General features: G+C 42.6%; 1 protein-coding gene across 6 annotated transcripts in view; it reads right to left on the reverse strand.

Annotated features, from left to right (window-relative positions):
* Positions 1-20,151, reverse strand: part of TBX15 (T-box transcription factor 15) — a 110,280-nt gene that overhangs the window by 8,744 nt on the left and 81,385 nt on the right. For all 6 annotated transcript variants that reach the window (XM_025453374.3, XM_035700773.2, XM_035700774.2 and 3 more), the window contains one exon: positions 6,065-6,162. In XM_025453374.3, the coding sequence (XP_025309159.1) occupies positions 6,065-6,162 (98 nt within the window). The remainder of the gene's footprint in view (positions 1-6,064; positions 6,163-20,151) is intronic.

Raw genomic sequence — 20,151 nt, forward strand, 5'->3', positions numbered from 1 at the left:
ACTTACTTGGTGAGTTCTTTTTGTCCCTGCCACCAGCAGTATTCAGGCAGAAGCCACTCCTGAAATATAATCCCTATCTCCAGACTCTCCAACCACATAAACTCCCTTGCTGATTCTAAATAAAGATATCTGAAGGTTAAAACCATCTACTTGACTTGATATAAAATAAAATAAAATAAAATAAAATAAAATAAAATAAAATAAAATAAAATAAAATAAAATAAAATAAAATATTGACCTAGAGTTAATGCTCAAGCTGTTGACAAGAAAACATCAAGTGGAAGAGTAAACTAATTTAATTTGTTGTGGCAAATTAAAGCTCTAGTAAGTAGGAATGAAGAGAGCAAAGGTGGTCTGGTGGAAAGGAGAGTGCCCTGTCAAGATGGAGATCCACTTGGGAATCCTCAACTCAGTTCCTCAGCTATGTGAGTAGCCTGCTCTGTGCCTTGGTTTCTTTTTGTGTAAAGGGTAGACAATGATGAATCCTATGCACTCTTCTCCATGGGAGAAAACCACTATACAGACTAACCCACTCAATATATCTTTCAAAATATAAAGATTTGAGTTTTTACAAAATGGTGGCCAATTCAACTAGGGTGCTTTCCTTGAAATTTTATCAACAAATGGGTCTTAATGCAGGAGGAACAAAAATGACAGCAAGGGTGGGATGAAGAAAGCCTCCTTAACCTCACTCAGAAGAGTGGGTTCAGCCTCCAGCAGCAGCAGTGGCAGCAGGAGCCCAAAACTGGCCTAAGGCCATGGATGTGATGTGTCAGATATTCATGTGTTTGAAGGAATGAGGTTATATGGATACTGGGTGAGTCAATCGTTATATGGAGCTTAGGTTTGGTGCCAATGCTGCCAATACTGTCTTCACCAAGAGGGAGTTACTCCAAAATCAGTCTACCACTAGAAGTTTCCACTAGAAGTTCAACACTCTCTACTTCTTCTAAGACACAAAACAGTTCAACACAGATGGCTCTCTTTTCTTCATTTTATGGGTGATACTGTCCAGAGCTACTGGAACTTTTAGTTCTTAAGGGAAGAGGGAGTGGATGTTGTTTCTTTTACGTCAAGAAACCAAGCCACATATTTTTTAATAATGAGAATCTGGATCAAGTTCAGTGTATAGTTCAAAAATGTATTCCAATTAAACAGTTTAATAGAATTTTGGCTTTTCCTCTAGCCCCATCCCACTACCATATGTATCCAATAATTCCAAGTTCATCCTCCACCCCACTAATAAAAAATGGAGTCACTAAATAAGTGTGACATTTTGCTTTAAAAATTCAGTTTCTCCAACCAGCAAAACTAAAAGGCAGCCAATGGAATGGGAGATATTTGCAAGTGACATATCTGATAAAGGGTTAGTAACCAAAATCTATAAAGAACGTATCAAACTCAACACACAAAAAATAAATAATCCAATTTAGAAAAGGGTAGAAGACACGAATAGACACTTTTTCCAAAGAAGACATTCAGATGACTAACAGACACATGGCAAGATGCTCATCATCACTCATCACCAGGGAAATACAAATCAAAACCACAATGACCTATCTCCTCACACTTGTCAGAATGGCTGAAATCAACAACACAAGAAACAAGTGTTGGCGAGGATGCAGAGAAAGGGGAACCCTCTTACACTGTTGGTGGGAATGCAAACTGGTGCAGCCACTCTGAAGAACAGTTTGGAGGTTCCTCAAAAAGTTAAAAATAGAATTACCCTGTGATCCAGTAATTGTACCACTAGGTATTTACCCGAAGGATACAAAAATACAAATTTGAAGGAGTAGATGCACCCCAATGTTTACAGAAGCATTATCAAAAATAGCCAAACTGTGGAAAGAGCCCAAATGTTCATCAACTGATGAATGAATAAAGAACATGTGATATATATACAATGGAATATTATTCAGCCATCAAGAAGAATGAAATCTTGTCATTTGCAACAACATGGATGGAGCTAGAGAGTATAATGCTAAGTGAAAAAAGTCAGAGAAAGACAAATACCATATGATCTCACTCATATGTGGAACTTAAGAAAGAAAATAGATGGACACATGGGAAGGAGGAAAAGAAAAAAAAGAGGGAAACAAACCATAAGAGACTCTTAACAATAGAAAATAAACTGAGGGTTGATGAAGGGAGATGGGTGAAGGGAAGGGCTAGATGAGTGATGGGTATTCAGGAGGGCATTTGTGATGAGCACTGGTGTTTATGTAATTGGTGAATCACTGAATTCTACTCCAAAAATCAATATTGCATTGTATGTTCACTAAAATTTAAATTATTTTTTTTTAAAAATAGGGGTGCCTGGGTGGCTCAGTCAGTTAGGCATCTGCCTTCAGCTCAGGTCATGATCCCAGGATCCTGGGATTCAGCCTCACATTGAGCTCTCCTTTCAGCAGGGAGTTTGCTTCTCCCTCTTCCTCTGCCTCTCCCTTGCTCATGCGTTTTCTCTTTCTTTCTCAAATAAATAAGCAAAATCTTTAAGAAAATTAAAAATAAAAATAAACATTCTTCAAAAAGTTAAAAATAAAATTACTCTATGACCCAGAAATTGCACTGCTGGGGATTTACCCCAAAGATACAGATGCAGTGAAACACCGGGACACCTGCACCCCAATGTTTCTAGCAGCAGTGTCCACAATAGCCAAACTGTGGAAGTAGCCTTGGTGTCCATCGAAAGATGAATGGATAAAGAAGATGTGGTCTATATATACAATGGAATACTACTCAGCCTTTATTTTTTTTTTATTTTTTTATTTTTTTCTACTCAGCCTTTAGAAGCGACAAATACCCACCATTTGCTTCAATGTGGATGGAACTAGGGGGTACTATGCTGAGTGAAGTAAGTCAATTGAAGAAGGACAAACATTATATGGTCTCATTCATTTGGGGGAATATAAAATGTAAAGAAATAGTGAAAGGGAATAAAGGGAAAGGAGAGAAAATGAGTGGGAAATATCAGAGAGGGTGACAGAACCTGAGAGACTCCTAACTCTGGGAAACGAACAAGGGGTGGTGGAAAGGGAGGTGGGCAGGGGGGTGGGGTGACTGGGTGATGGGCACTGAGGGGGACACTTGATGGGATGAGCACTGGGTGTTATGCTTATATGTTGGCAAATTGAACTCCAATAAAAAATATACAAAAAATAAAATAAGCAATCCAAAATAAAAGAAATAAGAAATTTTAAAAAAGAAAGAAAGTTCAGTTTCTCTTAAACCACTGTTTTCCAAGGGTCAACACTAAATTTATCATATGGACAAATTTTCAGTAGAAGCCCTGTGAAACCTGCCATGCTACACACCTAAGTACTCCGTGCCTGCTTCTGCTCAACCGCCCCACATGCCAGTGAAATGTAGATTGTCAACTCCAAACAATCATCACTCCACATCCATATCCACACACATATTAGGTGGTTGTGCTCCAGACACGTGTTTCAGCGACCCTGCCTACCTGAGCCACAGTGCCACCAAGTAACTTCATTTCATTAGGTACATTAAGAAGTACCTGGGTGCAAGGCCCTGTGACAGTTCTTGAGAAGACAGCAGTAAACACAGTGTTACCACCAGTGCCTGTTCTTGGCAACTGGCAATATCCCCACCAATATTCTCATGCCAGCCTCCACGATACGAACTCCTGCTTAGATAGAGTTTGGGAGGTCAACCAGTAAAGCAAGGACAGAGAAGCAAGAAGCCACCTCAGAAATAAACAGAATCAAGTAAGTGTCTTTGCATGAAAATGACCTCACACAAAATTTACCCCTCTTTGGTAGGTGAGAGAACAGACTCACTAGAAGTAACTTCCCCAAGGTTATAGAGAGAATCAAGTTGAAGGCTCAGATCTCCAAATTGTCATAAAACCTCTGCCTCTCTAGGGCCACAAGGGCCTTAGAGGGAGATCAACACTCTGAATATGAACTGACCCTGCTTCTCTCACAGAATTATGAGAAGAAAGTTGCTTCATGCAGAGTGCTTCCCTTTCTCCTCTATTTATTAAAAAAACAAACAAACACTAGATGTAATTTCTGCCTCCCCAGATCCTTGTGAAGATGGTCTAATCCTGTTTTAAATAGCTAATCATCAGAAAAGCAGTATCTCTTGTTGCTGATGCATCTTCCTCAGGTATCCACGTCCAGGGCCATGGAGGGGGCGGGGGGGGGGGGCAGTGGTACAGATGATGTGGTCATAGTGGTCATGGTGGTGATATGATGATGATCACCACCACAATTGCTGAGCACTTACTCCATTTTTAAATGCATTCATTTAATCCTCACAAGAATTCTATTACAATCTTCCATTTTGCAGATGAGAAAACGAAGTGTCAGAAAGGATGGGGGACTTGGCCAAAGTCACAAAGCTAGGAAGGAGCAGTGATAAGAGCCTAAGCCAAGGGGTGCCTGGGTGGCTCAGTGGTTGAGCATCTGCCTTTCGCTCAGGGCATGATCCCAGGGTCCTGAGATCAAGCCCCGCATCGGGCTCCCTGTAGGGAGCCTGCTTCTCCCTCTGCCAATGTCTCTGCCTCTCTTTCTGTGTCTCTCATGAATAAATAGATAAAATCCTAAAAAAAAAAAAAAGAGCTTAAGCCAAGTGGTCTGATCCCAGAGCCTATACTTTTAATCACCTTTTCTTCATTTTAAAACCCGAGAGACTTCAGTAATTTAGGTTACAGAACCTAATTTAGTTTGCAGACTCCTGGAAGCTCCTCTGGGAGGGCAACGTAATGTCACATGTTATCAAGTCCTAGAAGGGTTTCCCATACAGCAGAGCCACAATTTGAAAACTTAGGGTTCTGTTAATGGCAGCCGTGTGACAGAACAGAATAAGCTCTATATGTAAGTGTCACTTCGGGGTGGGAGGAGGTTGTATAAAGAGACTCAAAAAGTGTCTGACACTCTGGGAAGCTTCCTGAGCTAAAAGGGTGCTGCCATGGGAAGAGCACAGACTGAGGAAGAGAAGTGAGGTCAGCCCACAAGCCTTCTGTGCTAAGGCTACAGGCTTCCCCACCTGAGCTGCCAGAGAAGGAGAAACGGGAAGAAAAGCACAAAGCAGTGCAAGGAAGAAGTTCACCCAGCCCATCAGCTTGAGACAAGTGTTGAGGGAGCAAGTTGCAAGCTTCAGATGGGCTCCCAGAAGTCCCCTCCTCACTGTAGGGCCTGAGCAATCTACTTCCATTGTTCGGACTGAGGTTTTTCTCTCCTCTATATAACCAGAATAAGGTTTTTGCCATGAGGTATCAATGAAGTGCTGGAGAATCTGGTAAAAGCACCATTGTGAAGCAGATGAGGATCCTGCATGTTAATGAGTTTAATGGAGAGGGCTTCGAAGTGGACCCGCAAGCTGCGAGGAGCAACAGCGGTGGAATATATTATCCCTAGATGATGGCTACAGTTTCTCATCTTCCTGGCTATGTCCTATCACACTTTGCATGCTGGAATTGCCTGGTCTTAGGAACTTCTAATAAGAATAGTATTCTGTTGTGGAGGGGCGGGGGATGGGGCCCTACCATCCTAACCTCTAAAGATAACCGAAAACCAAAAAAATTTCAAAAAAAAAAAAAACAATTTACAAAAACCCCACAAAAGAAATACATGACATGAAATCCTTCATTGGCAAAAACTTAGTGTAACAGCAATCCAAAGGCATCTACGTAAAAGTGACCGTTTACTGTACCAAAAGTTGGCGTTTGAGAACTACCTGACAAGCCCTTAACTGAACCACCTACTGTGTACTAGACCCTTGCACCCTACTAATACCTTGCCTGCACTTCTGTGACTCTGTTCTGCAAGTAAATATAAGAATTAACATACGTGATAAATAAAAATTCTCTGCATGTCTCAGCAAAAAAAAAAAAAAAAAATACCAAGGGCTTTGCTTAGGCAAAGAAATAAAAAATTCACTGCCATCATAATCATGAACATAACCTTGCTTTTCGGAAGGGGGAGAGAGTACTGCCTCTGGGGCAGGTCTGTTCGCACAAGTGGTGATGCTTTGGTTATTAACAGAGCTACCGGGTACTCTTCATTCTAGAAGAATTGGTGTGACCCCAGGACTCTACCTTGCTGCTTTTGCATGGTGGTGAAATCCTCAAAGGTGAGTGTGCGCACAGGGGGTCTCCAGAATGCATAAGTCTCCATAATGGCTTCCAGGCCAGTTCTGCAGAGAGAAAAGCCAACAGAGGAGGTTGTAAATACTGCCAAGAAACACATTGACTTTTTTAAAGATCCTGTGGTGATTTGTCTGACAAGTGGTATATATGTAGGCACTGACAGACATCACCACCGGGTAAACCAGTCTAGAAGAGCACAAGGTACCGATGACACCGATATGCATAAGGAAGAAGAAATGAACGCAGTTCAGATTATTTGCCAGAAAGTCACAACTATGATGAAATTTAACTCTAAGCCTTCTTCCAAGAAGGTTCCAGACTGCATGAAAAAAAAAAGCCAATATTAATTGTTAAAAGTCAGAGTCACTAATATCATGAATGGAATTGAGCCAAGAGTAGCACTGACTGCTTCTCAAGCTCAGTACAATATCATTATTACCACAGCACATAGATACAGCTTGCAACAGAGTCAACTCCAGCAATGGGTATGAGGAGTCCATGAAACTGTGAAATTGCTGTGGCTTTACAGTTGTCTTAAATCAACAGAAATAAAATAAAAGAAGAGGTGAGCAAGCAAATATGCCTGAGTTTCTGTTGCGACAAAAAATAACCACCTGAAGGTAAAGAAAAGGGCTTGGCCCAGAAATTATACCTCAGGCAAAAAGGCCAACACATTTCCATAAATATTTATCTGTATTTTATAATCTGATAATCAAGCTGGCCTTTGAGGGTCACATACCTGAGACTGTCAGACCTCAGAAAACATCCAGTATTTTACAAATTCACTAAGGCCTCTGTTTCATCGATACTGGAGATTCTATTAATTAAAATATGTACATACTGCCTGATTTACCCTTGAATAAGTTCTCTCTCTAGCATATGTATGAGGTACTAATGGATATCATTTCAACATAACTCTCCAAGTTATCTCAGAGGTCATATTCTTGTGGATATTCCATATCCTCAAAACAGAGCATTAGTTGGGGGCTTTGTTTAAAGCTTTGAACACAGCCTCTGATTATGGACTTTTCTTTAAAACTAACTGCTTCACTTGCCTTCACTAACTGGAGGGAGTGGAAGTAAAGGGCCTATGGAGACCGTAGGACAAGGAGGGCAGAGAAGAGTGGGTGTCATTGTCCCTTCATTGCCAATTTACTAGAAGGTAACATGGTGTCCCATCCTGCAAAAGATAAGCGTTCCCTCTTTAGATGAAATTTATGCTGCCTGTCCTTCTCCCTAGACAATACATTTCCAAAGTTCTCTTCAGTCCTGCAGACCAAGAATAAAGTGAGAAGTTTTATTCCAAGTGAGAACAAATATTCTTTCCTATGAACAACTATAAGAACCCCTGAGGTTCTTCTCAGATAAGCTACTGATACACTGATTGGCTCTTTGTGTTGGAAAATTTCCTCTCTTAACAGACTTTACTTGCAGTTAACTTTCTAAAGTCTTCCCTGGAATCTTGGAGGCTTTAAATACACCAATGTTGGCAAATCAAACTCTGTATTTTTAGAAGAGGTTGAGAAGAGAGGGTGTTGCATGGTGTTTATTAGCTGTTAATCTGTTAAAAGTAGGAATAGAAGACATGTCCACATAGTCAACTACATTAATGCCGAATACAGTACATGCAACTATTTGTAGAGAGAAAGTGTCCAGGCAATTAGGGAGTTCAGAATAATAAGGGGATAGGCAGATAAAGCCATGCCGAGCTTTGAAGAATATAAGAAAGAGATAGGCCAGACATGGATCTCACTGCCTTGTTTTGGAATGTTGGCTGCCCACCAGAACATCTTAGGATTCCCTTTAATGGTATGGGAGGCTCACTGCAAATGGCAAGGGCTTTGTTGTTCACCTCCTATTCCATTCTTCCCAGGAACATGTACCAATGAGGGACAAAATATTAGCTCAAGGACAAAGAACAGTCCCTTCTCATTTCACAAGAAGGTGGCAAAAGATTGAAGTAACAGTTACACACTGATACATTGCCCATATTCTGTTTATTCAAGAAGTAGAAAAAGCTTTGATTTTGTTTTCATAACAGGCAAAAAAGACTGCGGCAAAGGTATTAATAATTTTTTAAAGATTTTATTTATTTATTTGACAGAGAGAGAGCACAAGCAGGGGGAGCTACAGGCAGAAGGAGAGGAAGAAGCAGGCTCCTTGCTAAGCAGGCTTGATTCCGGGACCCTGGGATCATGACCTGAGCCAAATGCAGATGCTTAACCAACTGAGCCACTCAGACACCCTAGGTATAATTTTATGTAAGCTGTCAATTCTGTGTAGGATAGTAGCCACTTACTCATATGTCCAAATCTAAAATCCAACAGAAAGACTGAGTTATAGAATCACAGATTTAAAAATTGGGAAAGTTGTTGGGTATCAGCTACTTCTACCTACTTCTACCTCTAACCTTGGATGGCTACCCAGCCTCTGTTGGGGTATTTCCCAAGGAAAACATTCAGTTTTCTAACAGATGTTAGAAAGTTCTTTCTGACCTTGGGCTGAAATCTCTGATGAAACTTTTACCCTCTGTTTCCATTAGCAATGAGTAAATGGTGACAGTGACACACACTTTCCACATCCTCACCAGGAAGACTTTCCTTAACTGCTAAGAATGTAAATACAGGGGTGCCTGGGTGGCTCAGTTAATTAAGAAGCTGCCTTCAGCTCAGATCATGATCCTAGGGTCCTGCAATCAAGCCCTGCATCAGGTTCCCTGCTCATTGGGAAGCCGGTTTCTCCCTCTTCCTCTGCCTACCACTCCCCTTACTTGTGCTCTCTCTCTCTCCCTCTATCAAATAAATAAAACCTTTGAAAAAAAAAAAAAAGAATGCAATTTACCAGATGGCACATGTGGACACAGCTACGGTCCAGGGATCTGTCACAACATTCATTTTGGTGGTGGAGTTATGGAGGAGGGGTCCCAACTATTGAAAAATAATGACTAAGACCACACGTTTCTCACCACACTTTGCTGTGGATCTACCTCTCTTGGATTTATCCCAGACACTTCCTGAACCTACTTATATATTCAAAGTATATCTCTTTTTAGAAAAATTAATCCTATTTGTTTACTATCTGCCACATCTTATTTGTCCTCAAACTCCAGTAGGCCTCATTGGATAGATCTAATTGTTAGAAAGTACTAGTCCTAGATATCAGGATTTGGTGACATGCCATGGTAAGATAAGTATTAGATAATCCACCTCTTTCCACCACCAGCATGTCTACTTTGGATCCCATGTTCCTCAATGTCCCAGTGCTTAGGATGATGCCTGTTGCATGGTAAGATCTCAATTTGCATGCATTGAATTTATAAATAAAGGAGTAAGTTTTCACCCTATGTTTTATGACTGTGCCATGATTTCATGAATTTTAGCCAGCCTAAAATTTAGAAAAGCAACCTAATGTAAAATCAAGATTCCGAAGACAAAAGGAATCCTTTAGTTCTGGAGACTTGGGAATTGTTTCTATAGCTTCTGGTGCCTTTCTTGACTCAGGTCTCAGAGGAGTTTCAGTTTCCCTTTGGTTTCATCTTTTCCGGTCACAGAATTTCTGACCTGTAGCAAGCAGTCTGAGTCCCCTTTCCTGGGCCAGTCATTTCTACCCTCATATTCTCTTACACGAGTCTTTGCCAACTACCCATTAACATCTTTGGCCACTTGGACATCTACTCAAAGCCTATCATGAGCAATATATTGCTTACTTATTCATCATCATCCTACCCTAGTTTTGGAAAATTTTATCTTAAGGGTTTTTTTTTAAAGATTTTATTTATTTATTCATGAGAGACACAGAGAGAGAGGCAGAGAGATAGGCAGAGGGAGAAGCAGGCTCCCTGCAAGGAGCCCGATGTGGGACTTGATCCCGGGACTCCAGGATCATACCCCAAGCTGAAGGCAGACACTCAACCACTGAGCCACACAGGCATCCCTATCTTAAGGTTTTTAAAGTGAATTCATTGTCTAACAGATAAAAGAGCAGTCTTAGGTAACCTCACATCGTTAACATGTTCCACATGGTGGGCCTCTCAGGTCTGTTACACACCAGAGACCTGATGTCTGAGGTTTACAATCAGAAATGATCATATTGACAAGTGCCTCCCTCTTGCTTACTTTTCCCTGTTTTCTCCAATGACAGCTGAGGCCATATCCAATCCCTCTATGTTCAACAGTCCTTTGGCTGGAATCACCTCTCTGATTTCTAGGCCTCTTCCCTTTAGACTTTTCAGTCTGCTCAGTGGCCAAACCAACAGAATGTGCTGAAGAGGAGGGAGAAAAGGAAGGAAAGGAAGCAAGCCAAGGATCTCTTTTGCAAATTGATGATGCCTCAAGACCAACTGCTTTGGAAAAACAGCCAGACTGTAAAGAATTTTTTCTTCTGAACTTTCTCATAAAAAAAAAAAAGTGGGACTACCACCTTTGAAGTTCAGCAAATATGTGATAACAACTATGATTACATTCATGAACCTATTAGGTAGCGCACTGCTGCATACTTTCTGTGATTTATTTGTGTTGAGATAGAGGGTTGCTTTTTATGTTTTTTCCATTTATTTTCTCTGTAGTTCTGACTTTTAACCCTTCCCCAGACTATTGGCTGGTGATTCTGGCAACAAAGGGAACACACTCAAGGGGTTGATAAGGTCATTGGTCATCTGTCAACAGAAGACAGTCAAGCGCTACAGAGATGGGGTTTTGAAATCATAAAGAAGTTTTCCAACCAGTAAATATGCTCAGTTCAGGAGATATAGAGACAAACAAGGACATAGGATCTTTACCCTAATTTAAGAGTGTCTTGTTCAACAAAAAGAGAACGGCATGTAAAAGACTAATTTCTGAACAGTGAGATGAATGTTACATTGAAGATACATAGAAGAGGTCAATGGAGCAAGAAGTACTTCATACACCTGGAAAATTCAAGGAACACTCCTTAAAAAGACCAGTCATTTCAGCTGAATATTAAAGGATTCTCGGCAGTTTTCCACACAAAAAAGAGACAGAAAGAACTTTCCCAGGAGAGTTCACAGTATGTACAAAACCTTGGAGGTATGGAAGAGAAGGAATGTTCTGGAAACTGAAAACGGTTGAGTGTGGCTGGAGCTCCAGTTGCAAGATGAGATGATGGGGTGGATACCAGGGATACTCACTCCATGTTAGGGGCTTGGATTTTATCCCAGGGGCGGTACTGCACCTCTGATCTTCTTTCCTTTCTCCTCCCGTTCCAGCATTTGAAAAGACACAGAACTAGAATATACTGTTCTTTCAGATCTAATTACTGTATCTCAACTTTCTAATCCTCTTCCTTAGACTGTCCTTTACCCACTGAGGTGAGGTCAAACCTTCCACACATCCTTCTCCTTCCCTGGATCTGGAGTTGGCTCCTAAAGATTTGTTGTCCAGGAATATTCTAAAAGACCTCTCAGCAGAGGTCTGTAGATTGGCAGGAAAAAAAAGCCATCAATCAAAACTTGGCTTTAGATGGTACAATAAGCCTATCTACATGATGAACTGGCTGTCACTGATGTGCCTTATGGTGGTTTGGAAGCACAGGTATCCAGTGGACAGATTCTGGGAGCTGAGTCAAAATCACTCGTTGCCCAGTGATCCCCAACTTGAGACCCCTGTCCCCACATGGAGTCTGAACAGGCAGCTATGGCAGTCCCTAAGGAGTTTTCATTGCCTCAAGAAGTGTGATAAAAATCCCTGATGACACAACACAACCCTAACTAAAAATGAAGTTTTTTTAGTGACTGGAATGGTCTGACTTTAACTCAGTAACACAAAACTGCACGTGGGGCAGAATGGTTAAGAAGAGAAAAAGCTGGGACTCCTGGGTGGCTCAGCGGTTGAGCATTGGCCTTTGGCTCAGGGTGTGATCCCAGGGTCCTGGGGTCGAGTTCCACATCGGGGTCCCCGCAGGGAGCCTGCTTCTCCCTCTGCCTATGTCTCTGCCTCTCTCTGTGTGTGTCTCTCATGAATAAATAAATAAAATCTTTTTAAAAAAGAAGGAGGAGGAGGAGGAGGAGAAGGAGAAAGAAGAAAGAAGAAAGAAAAGAAGAAGAAGAAGAAGAAGAAGAAGAAGAAGAAGAAGAAGAAGAAGAAGAAGAAGAAGAAGAGGAGGAGGAGGAGGAGGAGGAGGAGGAGGAGGAGGAGGAGGAGGAGGAGGAGGAGGAGGAAGAGGAGGAGGAGGAGGAGGAGGAGGAAGAGGAGGAGGAGGAGGAGGAAGAGCTCTGGAGCTGGTCTGCCTGGATTCACGTGGCAACCCTGCTGCTTACTGGTGCCATCTCAGCCGGGTCATATCACTTTCTCATGCCTAAGGCTCCTGACCTATAAAACGGAGATAACAGTACTCCCTCCTAATTGTTACTTAACAAATGCAGATAGATTGATTAAAGACAAAATATATCAAAGCAAGGGAAAAAAAAAGAATGAAAGCTTGTGGACCACTGGTCTACAAAGAAACACCACCACCGTCTGCTCAGGTTGTGACTTGTAACTAGAGAAAACATTCTCACTTCACTGGTATTCCAACCTGTGTCAGCCCTCTGGCTCTGGACTGAACGTGGAAGGACCTGCATGTTACCTAATCCCATTTCTCATTCTCTCTTCAAAGAACCAAAAACGTGTCCCTCAAGCCTCTGTAGGCTTCATTATCTTGCAGATATTTCAGACTCCAATATGTTAGCCATTAAAAAGACGTCACTCTGTTAGATGACACCATCCCTGGGCTAGAGCCATAGATAATAAAACAACTGCCAACTTTCCCTGGCAAACCCACATGGCCAAGAGGACAATGGTGGAAAAGGTTCATGACAGGAGGGAGAACAAATAACAAGGCAGAGAAAAATGTCAAATACTGGCTGGAAGACAAGCTAGGGGACATGATAAACAGCCAGGGTGTGGAAGAAGAGGGGGAATCTGGCAGGAGGCTGCCACCAGGGCCTAGTACGGAGCCAGCTACCTTGAACTGTAGATGCAACAGTTCCTGAGAGGGAGCCCAGCACTGATGACTTACTTTCGATCTGCTAAAATGGCACCCGTGCCAGGGATAACAAAAGAGTCTGTAAAATCCACAGGGGCTAGTAAGATTGCCAGGAATGAGCAGGATGAGATTGGCTGGAAAAATACAGTCAATGGCTCCAGGGAGGACAAACAAATACAGAAATTGAAAGTGAGGGAGATCCTTGGAAGTCGTGCTGGTTGAAAGAAGGCAAGTGGTCAGCTCACTGCCTCTCCACTTGCTACATGAGCCCTTCAGGAGCAACAGGGACCGGGACAGGGACACGGGCAGCCCTGTCTGCTCGCTGGCAAGTTATGCCTCACAGAGTTGAGGGACAACACCCTCTGGATGCTGCCACAGGCTGGATTTGAAAATTCTGAAAGCTAGTACCTCACTCTACTCAGTTTTACCATCTATAAAATGAGAAACACTCTAGCAATACCAATCAGGTCAGAGATAAAAAGGGACTGCAGATACTCTGTGAAATGATTATTACTATTTTTACTGTATTCCTAGGATCTGAATACCTAGAAATAAATATGCAAGGTTGAACTGTATGAAATTACCGGTATTTTACCTCTCTGGCCCACAAATATAATAATTTCATAGGTTCAGCTTAATAGGTTGGTAAAAGTGTGGACGAGAGTTGAGACACTTGGTTAAAACAGAGAACCCTTCTGACAGACTTTGAGACCCATCCTGCACACTTCTTCCCCAACTCACAAAGAAAAATGGCTTCTTTCAGATCTAAGCACAGATGACCTGGGCCTGGGGCTGGTGTCTAGCTGACTCTTCCTTTTTTTTTTCCTTCTCATTTCCATTAACTGGAGGCACTCCAATTTCATACTGGGTTTTGAGAGAAGGAGCTGGGCCTTGACAGGGCTTCCTGTCTGTGCCCGAGGAGATGGGTCTTCACTCTATGAACGTGGCCTTGAGGCAACAGCTGTTTAAGAATGGGTCAACAGGAAAATCCTTTACTCCCAAATATTTTTCTCCCCATCCATGGAGATTCCTTCCTTTGGGTTAAGGACTAGCCTCATTAAGCATCCTCCTCCAGCAAGCAAATATATCTATTCCCATAATGCAGTTAATGGCTCCATTTTTAGATCACTCTCCCCTGACACATTATGTAAAGGGACGCTGGGTACCAAGCAGGACTGGCAGCCACATTCCCAGAAGACAGCAATGCTGGGTGAGAATTAGCTCAGGCTCACACTGCCTCATACACCTCATCCTGCAGGCCCTCTTGCTTTTTCAGTGAGGGGCAACCTATCAAAGCTAGTTACCCATATGAACCAACCACCCCACGATACAGGGCCTGTCCCCAGTTCCTTTCTGTCACTTCCTAAATTGTGGAATTTAAGTGTCATGGTTAAGCCTCCAAGGGTGGCCTCCCTAGAGAAAAAGATACCATTTTAAAGAGCTGCACCAGTTCCCTGCACTGCAGAAGGCCCACCCAACCTGGGACCTATTGTGGCACCAACAGCGATGGCTCCTGGGACACCATGCTGGCTAGGAGTATCCAGAGGAACCCATGTCACATGGGACAGTCCCCCCTGCAGTTGCCTTAGATGCAATGAAACCCAGAGTCGTATATTCCGTGGCACTTTTTAAAACAAGTTCATAGAACCTTTACTCTCCAGACAGATCATAATTTTAATCCTCTCCTTTTTATGTACATGTTTGCTTTGGAGGAAGTCCCTGGGAATTATATAAAATTTCCTAAGCTTACTTGGGCTTTCTGTAAAATCTTGGCAGCCATTCTCAGCAGAGACAAGGCTCTCACATCAGATGTGGACTGGGGACTCACAGAGTCCTTTTTCCTTCTGCTCCTCCAGCTATGCCTTTAAACTACAAGGTCTTTGCAGTTGTGATGCTCCCTCTAGCTGAGCACAGTGGGTTCACTAGGTATGTGGACAGAGGTGCCTCCCAAGGCTGCTTATTGATCATGGGACTCAATGTAAACACTCTTGCTTCTCTTCAGTCCATGACTTTTGTCTTCTCTTTGGAATGTGCTGCCCACTGGGGTGGCCCCCCATAAAGATGTAATTTTACCTCTCTGCTCACCACTGAGCAACTTTTCTCTCTCTTTTTAAGATTTCATTTATTTATTTGAGAGAGGGAGAGCACAGAGGGAGGAGCAGAATCCCCACTGAGCAGGGAGCCCGATGTGGGGCTCAATCCCCACATCGTGATCCTGGGATCACGATCTGAGCCAAAGGCAGATGCTTCACCAACTGAGCCACCCGGGTGCCCCTGAGCAACCTTGCTCAACTAAACCTCATTCTGCTTGGCTCAGCCTCTGGGACCCCTTCTTTCCTGATGCTCATGGACTCTGAAACTTGCTGGCTGTCTTCCTCTTCTCCAGCTAGCATAAATGTGTCCCCACTGTGCAGAGACAGCTCTGATGGCCTGAAGGGTGTGCATGTTTAATATGGGAATAGGCTAAATCCATGTCTTTTTTTTTTAAGATTTTATTTATTTATTCATGAGAGACACACACAGAGAGAGAGAGAGAGAGAGAGAGAGAGAGACGGGCAGAGACACAGGCAGAGACACAGGCAGAGACACAGGCAGAGGGAGAAGCGAGCTCCATGCAGGGAGCCTGACATGGGACTCGATCCCAGGTCTCCAGGATCACACCTTGGGCTGCAGGCGGCGCTAAACCGCTGCGCCACAGGGGCTGCCCCGCTAAATCCGTGTCTACAGTATCAGTCCACACCAGGTTTGAATCAATATTGCCCTTTGTCTTCGAACTAAGCCTATGTATATAGATTCACTCTTTCTTCCCTTCTTAGTTGGTATCTAAAACTAGCTCCCTACTGTTGCTACACCTGATTCACTATTGGTTGGGGTAAGCTTTTCTCTCTCCAGAGGTCCTGGTTTTTAATTTCTTTGCCACTCATCAACTCTGTTTGCTATTTTGCAACTAAGTGAATAATTATTTTACTCTGTGTACCTGGCACTGTAGGAAAGAATCTAAAACTAGAATCCTGAAAAAGGTACAGTCCCAGTGTTCAAGGAACTTACATTCTAGCATTAGGCAGAGCCCAGGAACACAGACCACAGGACACCAATTCATCACACTGAGGGGAATCTGTTTTCCCTAGGAATAAGAGGTGCTACTGCCTCCTCCTGGAAGGAGAAATCTTCCAGAGGTAACGCTGGATATTGTGCTCTGAGTCTAGGCCTGATTGAAAGCAAACATGCATGGATCCCCTCCAACCTACCCAAAACCAGATCTGGGCCACATAATTTCTGAGAAATCTAGGAACAATTTAGAAGTAAACACAACTGCTCTTCCACTGCAGAGACAATGCCTGGAAGCAAGATCTGTCAGTGTCTCCATCCAAAAGAACCAGCTGTCTGCTACTCTTCCTCTCAACACGAACATACACTCATGCACACACGCTCTTCTGGGGGAGATTCCTAAGGAGGGGACACAATTACATGAGAAGACAAAGTAATAGCTTGGTAAGTACAGTCTGAAGAGTGGTGACATTTTCACACTGAAGCCTGTGAATGGCACTTCCCAAAGAAGCAGGGAGGATTGTGACAAGCTCTGGTGATGGTGACACCACAGGACTGACACTGTGGAGTCACTGGGACTTCTGCTGGGGTTCTGAAAGGCCCAAAGAATGCCACTTCTTGTCCCCATTTGAACTCAGAATAAAATCTGAGAAAGACCTAGGACCCCGAAGCAGCAGAGACTGAAATACCAGCTTTATAATTCATAAAGGTGTCTGGATACTATGGCAGAGGTGTAGGGGCTGAACAAGTGGGCCAGAACTCCCCTGAAACAAGCCAGCTCCCCAGAACGGCAGGCCTCCTCTGCTGGACTGGCCACAGGATGGTAAGAGCCCAGGATTTATGCTGTCTGCAGGAAACAGGTCCTCCGGAGTTCCCTCTCCCAGACTCAGTAAGCAGATGGGTCGCTCTGGTGCCCAGTGAGGGGACGGAGAAAGCAAGAAGACTAGAAGCCAGGAGTGTTCTCCATGGATATCTCTTTACCCGAAAATGTGAGGAATGGAAATCAGTATCTTCATCCCGCCCCACCCCCACCCCTGGGGTTCTTTTCTCTGCCCAGGACACTGCTGTCTGGCCAGCTGCACTCAGAGGGTACCACAGCGAGAGGCTAGCAGGGCAGGAGGGACTCAGGAGAGGCACTGGAAGGGAGCACAGCAGCTGCTGTGTCCTTCCCATCTTCCCTCCACGCCCCTCCCTTCCTGAGCCTTGGGATGGTGCACTGGGATAGACTGAGATCAACAAACCTAAACATGTTTTGGTTTGAGGTTTGGCAAATTCCGTAACTCCAAAGTATTCCACAAATGTTTTGTGTTCTGCAAAACCAAAAAACATTGGCCAAGCACTTTCCCCCCTCCTAATTTTTAAGCCCATGTGTTTTTAAAGGAAATGTAATCCGTATGTTTTGGGTACGTTTATATGCAACTCATCAAACCATGCTTGTCTCTATGAGTCATTTGATGTCTAAAACTCATGGGGAAGATCATAGATTCATAAAAATTCTGTTAGCACCAGAGGGGCAATAAGTGAGGCACTGGTTGGAAGGTGAGGAACTGGATTCTGGTGTTGGCACAGAACAACCAGATCCCAGAAGATGTACAAATAATCCCTTCTATCCTCACTCATCCATCACTCTTTCCCATCTGCAAAATGACCTTAATAATTCTTGCCCTCATCAGATCCTACAGGCAGCTAGTGAGATTTCAAGACTGATTATCAGGTAATTCTGAGCTTTTTAAAGAGAAAATACAAGGGCACTTGTACCTGCCATGGGTCTATATTAATCTAGCTTCTTAGAGTGCTGGAAGAGAAAAAAGTTTCTGTATTTAATTATTTATCTTTGCCCTATCGTGAGACAGGGGATTTCAGGGTCATTATGTCACAGTTTCACCTGCTAGGGAAGGTCAGCCTGACTTCCTGCCCTCTGCTAGGGAACCCCTTGTTTATAGAGGGTATAGCAGGCAGATGACAAAGCCATGGGGAAGTCTACAGAGATAGGTGGAGAACATACAGGTTGTTTTATTTGGAAAAGTGAAGGTTCTGAGTACTTGAGTAGTATCTCTAAGTAAATGATGGGTTTTTAGAGGAAGAGTTCTAGTCTCCATATCTGTTGAAGATAAGTCAAGTTTAAACTGTTAACATGGTAGAGCTCAAAGTTCACAGGCTTCGAGGTCAGGCAGACCTGGGAGTTACTCTGTGCTCCAGCTTTGCTATATGATATTAGGGAAGTTGCTTAGGCTCTCTGAGCCTCAGTTTCTTCATTTGTAAAATATGGGTCATTTTAAAGATTAGAAAAAATAGACTAAATAAAAGGTCTAGAACAGTGTAAGTGTTCAATCACAGATAATTTCTATCATTACTAATGTTACTTAAAGTAGCCTACAGCTTTTAATGGGGCATCATAATGAAAAATCACCACAATACCAGAAAAATAAATAAATAAGGCATTGCAATGGGCTAGTGAGGATCCATACCTCTGCTTTCCTGGAGTCCTTACAAAGAAGAGTAGCCCACCAGGCAGGACAAACAAAAAACTGTCTGTCCTGAGCAGGACGACATTCACCAGCCCCAAAGCAGACCCAGGACAAATATCAAGGTTCCTTCTAGCTCAGTGAGGGGACAGGAGGACCCCAGGACTTGAACCAAGTTGTCACCACAACTTCCCAACCAGAGTCAAATGCTTCAAGATACATGGTCTTATTCTCAAGATTAAAGTGTGGCTCCAGTTCTCAGAGCATAGCTCCAAAACTGGTCAATACAGTCTATCTTTTTCAATTTTCTGTTCTGGGTCATGCCTCTGAAAAACAAGGACTCCAATGGAAGAAAAAAGCAAAGAAAATAATCAAAACAATCTTTGGAGTGCCAAGAAGAAAATACATACTCAATGTCACTGAGGAGACAGAAGCAAAGAAAGAGAAAATAGTTGAATAACTAAAGTCACTAGGGTTGACCCTAACTGTGTCTAGGACAGAAATTCTTAACTTTTGGACATGGAACTTTTCAAAAACCTGTTGAAAACTATAAACCTTTCCCCAGAAAAATGCACACCTGCTCATCCACACACATTTTTCCTTATAATTTCAGGGAATTCACAAAACCCCTGGAATCCACCCATGGACTCCAAGCTAATGGATTTTAAATACCCTAGAGGCTTCTTTATGAAAGGCCGTCTTCTACTGAGCACACCATTACTACTAGCAAGGTCCTTGATAAGCCTAGAATTCAAAAAAAAAAAAAAAAAAGGAAAAGGAAAGAAGAAAGAAAGAAAGAAAGAAAGAAAGAAAGAAAGAAAGAAAGAAAGAAAGAAAGAAAGAAAGAAAGAAAGCCTAAAATGCAGAGCCCTGAAAAGAAAGCAACAGGAAACAGTTCAAAGGCAAGTCCTGAACATGGAATATAAATAACTGGCAGGAGAGAACTGTCTCAAATGGAAAGAATAAGTACGCATCCCTCACTGGCTGAATTTTAAAGACAAAGGTCTTCACTGAAGAGGGAAGCATTTGGCCTTGGAGTTCTCATGCCTGAGTTCTAGTGTGGCCACACAACTAACCAGTTGCTTGATCTAGGACACATTATTCAATTTTGTCATCTTCAAACTAGAAGTTTAGGTGAATTTTACTTTACTCAATAGATGTAACCTTAAGAAATTCTGAGGTAAATAAAATTTTATAGCAATCTAAGTGTATTTTAAATGTATCCTAAGAGCTTCATAAAGAAGTGCTTCCTTAGGGGATTAAGAGTACATTTATCTCGATGAGCATTGAGTGATATATAGAACTGCTGAATCACTATATTCAACACCTGAAACAAATATAACATTGTACACTAGTTATACTGGAATTTTAAAAATAAATAAATTAAAAAAAAAAAAAAGCAGTGCTTCCAGGGGTCCTGGGTGGTGCAATCACTTAAGTACCTGACCTTTGGTTTCAGTTCAGGTTATGCTCTCAAAGTCCTAAGATCAAGCCCCGCATTGGGCTCTGAGCTCAGCGAAGAGTCTGCTAAAGTTTCTCTCT

The sequence above is a fragment of the Canis lupus genome, chromosome 17 (assembly GCF_003254725.2).
Source record: "Canis lupus dingo isolate Sandy chromosome 17, ASM325472v2, whole genome shotgun sequence".
Taxonomy (NCBI): Eukaryota; Metazoa; Chordata; class Mammalia; order Carnivora; family Canidae; genus Canis; species Canis lupus.